Here is a 5,419-nt window from a genome sequence, read left to right on the forward strand (position 1 = left end):
CCTTCTTTCACAAATATCCAAATTTTCCCATTGATGTTCGAGCCCTTGAAGGACAGCCCCAACAACTTCGAAAACGTCCGGATTGGGGGGAATAAACGGTTCCATTATTGCAAGAAAACAAATATTATGAGAACTAATTAGTCTTTTTAGGACGTTTTGGGTTGACGCATTTGCGATCCCCCTAACGTTCCAAAACAGAAGATTTAATGACATGATTAACTAGAGGAGTTCGTACCCGATGGGATTGACGCCCCCCTTGAAATTCAATTATTTGAAGGCCATTCCCTTCATGAGGTGTCACGGCTTCCATATGGGTGGGGTTGGCTCCATCATCGTTTTCATTGTGAGCGGTAGAGTCTTGCCAATTCTCCTCTTCTTCCATATCATTCTCCATAAAGTTCTCTCACTCCATGAGGGAGAAATACCGATTAGTGCTCATGTGATTTGGTGATTCTTGTGCTTCGGTGTTTGTTAAAACAAAGGGTTTGAAATGGCCTTTCGGATGAACAAGGTTACCCGATGTCGGGTTCGCTGCGGGCCGCGCCAAGTCCGCACCTCTCGGCTTACCCCCACGCCCACTACCAAATGAAGGCCATTTGGCGGATGGTTCTCTAGATTGGTTGTCATATCGCTCATCGTGGACGATGACTATTTCCTTACACCCCGGTCCTTGCATGTCACCCAAGAAGTCCGGTCCCGGCCATTCCGTCCCCGATTGTGCCTTGGCCATCGGGTTTATCCGAGCATTTCTTTCTTTCCCCTTGTGCTTCCCTTGTTGCTGCCATTCCATGTTACTATCGGATTTCCTTGACTCAACATTACTCTCTTTTGTTCCTATTTCTCCATGTTGTGAATGTTTTGGTGTTGCTATGTTGTAATTTCGCTTTGGAGGTCGAGCCGTCTTCCCGGAAGCATAACACACTTCATTTTTGTGTCCAACATGTTTGCAATCTACACAATAAGACATGATCTTATCCCACTTTACTTGCTGCACCAAGGGGCGCCCACAAATATCTAGGATGATCTCCTCGGGTGGAGCCTTTGTTATGTCAATCTCGATACAAAGACGTGCGAAGGAGAGTCTCGATTTTTTGGCCATGGCTCTATCTATTTCGATCGGGTTGCCAAGAAGTTTTCCAATGGCATAAAGGGCCGATTGATCGTATAGGTGGATCGGGAGCCCAATTAAGTTGCACCATATCGCCGCAATTGGAGATTCACAATAGGCGTTAAAGTCGGGGTACCATTTGAATACTCTCATCGTATGTCGATCAATGAACCATACCGGCGTCCCTTTGGGTCCACTAAGGAGCCGAGAGCATAATCCGCCATATCCTCAAATTGAACAAGAATATGTTTGGCATTAATATAATTCCAAGTATAACCGCGGCAAAATTTAATATTATCTAGGGCCTTTTGGATTTGGTAGGAAGCCGGGATTGAGTGCGAGAACTTACCTACTATTGCATGGCCAAGGGATGATGCCAACCTTTGGATTTCTGATCCGGAGAAGTAGATGGATGGAATTCCGTTTGCCGTGGACGCAAAACCAATATTTTGGATGTTCTCTGGACAAAGACTTGTGGATCCTCAATAGACGATGCCCCCCTCACCATGTCGGCCATGGATTTCTTCTTGTTGGAGTTCCTCACGTTTGGCTCAGTGTCATCTCCCAAAGGGTTGTGTGTCGGGTTGTCTTTAGATTTAGCCCCAAGGTTTGTTTCGGTATGTGGTCCTTTGGTCGGATCCTTCTCGTTCATGGCTTCATCGGGAGGCCGGGGCGTTCCCATCTCCATCTCGGTCCTCGCCGGGTCCTTCGCATGCATGCCCGAGGCCGAGGGTGTGGTCAAGTCTCGGAGGGAGTTTTGGGTAGGCTTGGTCGTCGGCCAACCCGGCTTCGTTAGGGTTGCTCCGGCTTCGAATGATGCTCGGATTTTCCGGGTCCTTCCCTTTTCTAGAGGTGGAGAATCTTCCAAGGACGGGCCAATCCCAATGCGAGGCATACATGTTTCGGTATCTTTGTCTTTCCCATTTGTAACAAGGTTGACTCTTGGCATATCGACCTTGGCCGGCGAGGATCCGGCGAGGAGGGGTTGCGCCGCCGTCGTATCAAGCACCTCCGCCATGGTCCAGTCAATGATTTGTAGGATCTCCATTCTTTTTGGCTCTACTTGCTGCATTGGTGGGGGTGAGCAAGGCTCCACATGTGACTCCCGTTTTTGGTAAGGGACAAAAGCGCTTTCCGACAGGCAATTTGTTCCCATGCCCATTTCGGGTAAGTTGACTATCTCACTCCCCAATGTACTTTTTGTCACACATGCAACGTCCAAATCCTCATGAGATACGCCTAGGGGCCCATCTTCCTCACCTCCAATGGTCTTCTCACCCATGACGGGTTCAAGGTCGGACGGTGGTGCGGCGTCGGCGGCCGGAGCTTTTCCGTATACCACCATCTCCATATGGGGTCCATCCTCATCGGTAAGGTCCTTAGAGTGAGATTCCATAGCTTGTGCTACTTTGTTATCCATGGAGTAAGGCGGGAAGAGTGTTACCTTGCATTTAGGGCTGTCAAGGGCGGAGGACGAGCCGGAGATCTCTAGCTCGGAGGTGCCCTCTCCAAAGTCGAGCTTCTTCGTGAGTTGTTTGTCCTCCGGGAGAGGGGAGGGTACGAATCTTTTCCGGCCATGGCCTTTGGTGAGGGGTCCCGGCGTGCGGATGACATAATCATTTTCACTCAAGCAGCCCCAACCTCCCTCCGAAGACTGAAAGGATGCTTGGACCATTATGCGGAGGTGTCGGGCCAACAAATCAATTTGTCCAAGAGTAATTTTTACATTGCCGATGTCCATGAAGAATGGGTAAGCTCAATTCAAAACGAGGGTGGCTTTTCCCAAGGTACATTCCCCTTTCTATACCTTGGTGTTCCTATTTACCGTGGGCGAAGCGAACTGATTTGTTCATGTTCTTGCGAGAGAAAATTGCGGCTAGAATATCGGGATTGCACACCGACACCTCTCCTTTGGGGGAAGACTCACGCTCATCAAGAGCACATTGGAGGCGGTCCCAATTCACATATTCCAAGCTATCGAGCCCACTTGTGGTGCCCTCAAGCAACTAGATCAACAGTTGGCGCGGTTCTTTTGGGGATCGACTAGTGAGAAGAATAGAACCCACTGGATCAGATGGGATCAAGCGTGCCTCCCCACGGCCGAAGGAGGCCTTAGCCATATCGATCTTTATAGCCACATTCGGGGCTGGGTTATTTCTTTGGAGCTCATGGAACATTTCTTGTGCAAGGAGCACATTATCATTTTTTTTATTATCAAACACCCTCATGGTGGAGGGTTCGTGGGTCCCTCATCCCTATATTTCAAAGAGTGACGATTACAAAACGTGGCCACACCCGAAAGTGGTGTGTCCTCACAAACTTAAGAGTAGTATGCGGTCCCAAGCCACAAGCCCGGACCTCATCATACTCCCTTACAGAAAACAAAATACAATCAATCAAGGAACAAAGGGTACCCTCCAAACATCCCAAACACAATTCTATTCTTCGTCGTCATGTTGGACCCGAATGTTCGGGATTCCTAGTTCTTCCATCCTAGTAATTGCAGCGAGGTGTCTCGGCATCGTGTGGCCATTCATACGGCAGTAGTTTTGACTGTCAATTCCCATCTTTGCAAGTAAGTCTCCGGCCCTGTTCCCTTCCCGAGGGTTGTAGGTGAGGCGCACAACTCGTTGGCGCTTGAGGAGTAAGATCCGCGCCACCACCCTGCTCGTGTGTGCCGGTCCTCATCGTGTACTATTAAGGAGCTGGACCACTTTGTTGTACATCCGACTCAATCCAGATAGGCCGATTGAACTCCAGGGCAAGTTCTAACCCGAGTTGGATGGCTAGGAGCTCCGCCTCAAGGGCGGAGTGGGCCTCAAGTGGGGATGCGAAGGCTGAAAGCACTTTGCCCGTATGATCTCGGATGATACCACCTCCCCCGGCTTTACCCGACGCTTCCAAGAATGCACCATCGGTGTTGAGCTTGATCCAGGGGTCATCCGGCGGGTGCCACTTGATTGCCACTGCAAGCGGCCTAGGGCTCCGTAGTTCATCAGACTCGGGACAGTGATTTTTAGACCAACTCCCTTCCAATGCTTCGTCTTGTATATCCCGTTGTCCATACTATTCCTGATATAGATTTGAACTTGCCAGATGACATTGAAAGGCCTAAATTGTACGGACTGGTGGCGGCTCCTATTCCGTTCTGCCCAAATGAACCATAAAATGAGATACGGCATGGCTCTGCTTAGGTGTTTCTTGCCTGGTTGCCGAGCTCTTCTTGTCCAGACCACGAGTCGTTCCGGTATGGTGTCATTGATCCGAAGGGGTGGTGAGGAGCCCTCAAACCATGCGTCAAATTCCCTCCATATCCCGTGAGCCCCGTCCCCATGAATGAAGAGATGTTGGAGGGATTCAATCCCTGGTCTATGTGGGTAGCATTGGCATTTGGACGCCAATTCCATTCGTCTCCATTGCAGCTTTGTATCCACCGGAATGCGGTTGGAGAGAAGTTGCCATAAAAAGATGGCAATAGAGGACTGAGGCCCGCTCTCCAAATGTCGTCGAGGCCTTGCACAATCGGCCTTTGGCTTCGAAGGGTCTCCCAAATAGTAGCGAGTGAGAACTCTCCATTGGATGATAACCTCCATCTTGGTATATCCGGCCCATCCGAAATGACGGGTGTGTCGATGATCTTCTGGACGATGTGCTGTGCTAGGCCGGCTTGTGCTTGGAGATTCCGCAGCTTAGGCTCATCCCAGGCACCATCCTTAATATAGTCCGCCACACGAGCAAGAGGCCCTCCTCTATCATCAAGGCTAAGTTCTCTCAGGGGAGCCTCTCCTAGCCATAAGTCCATCCCAAAATAGTATCTTTCCTTCTCCCACCACCCATCGAATGTGCGGTTGGGCCTGAGGCCGAGCCTTCAGCATCCTCTTCCACGTAGGGCTACCCCTCCCCAAGGGTCTAGCTGTAAGTGGGGAGACCTTATGGCAGTATTTAGCCATTAAGTACGTAGCCCACAAGGAATTTTGTTCCCTAAACCGCCACCATAACTTGATGTTAAAGGCTCTTAAGACTTCCTTGATCTTCCGGATGCCTAAGCCCCCTTCGGCCGTTGGTAGGCAGACCTGATCCCAGCTAATCCAGTGCGTCCTCTTCTTCTCATTAGTTGACCCCCAAAAGAAACGAGCCATTTGCTGATCCAATTCCTTGAGGGACCACCCGTAGGCTCGATAGCTTGGAAAATATGTAGTGGGATCGCTTCAAGTGTGCTTTTAATCAGTGTGTAAGTCTCCCCCCAAAGGAGAGGTGTCGATGGGCCCACCCAGAGATCCTAGCCGAGATTTTCTCATGGAGGAGAACAAG

At 50.0% G+C, this 5,419-nt stretch overlaps 1 protein-coding gene across 1 annotated transcript; it reads right to left on the reverse strand.

The window, feature by feature from the left end:
* Positions 1–403: 403 nt before the first annotated feature.
* On the reverse strand, positions 404–1,261 carry LOC121789801. Its single transcript, XM_042188168.1, has one exon. The coding sequence runs from the start codon at positions 1,259–1,261 to the stop codon at positions 404–406; it is 858 nt and encodes a 285-aa protein (XP_042044102.1).
* Between the last annotated feature and the right edge of the window lie 4,158 nt (positions 1,262–5,419).

This window comes from Salvia splendens, unplaced genomic scaffold (assembly GCF_004379255.2).
Source record: "Salvia splendens isolate huo1 unplaced genomic scaffold, SspV2 ctg340, whole genome shotgun sequence".
NCBI classification, from domain to species: Eukaryota; Viridiplantae; Streptophyta; class Magnoliopsida; order Lamiales; family Lamiaceae; genus Salvia; species Salvia splendens.

Coding starts and splice junctions, on each gene's coding strand:
- LOC121789801 (XM_042188168.1), bottom strand. CDS start 1,261: ATGAGAGTATTCAAATGGTACCCCGACTTTAACGCCTATTGTGAATCT.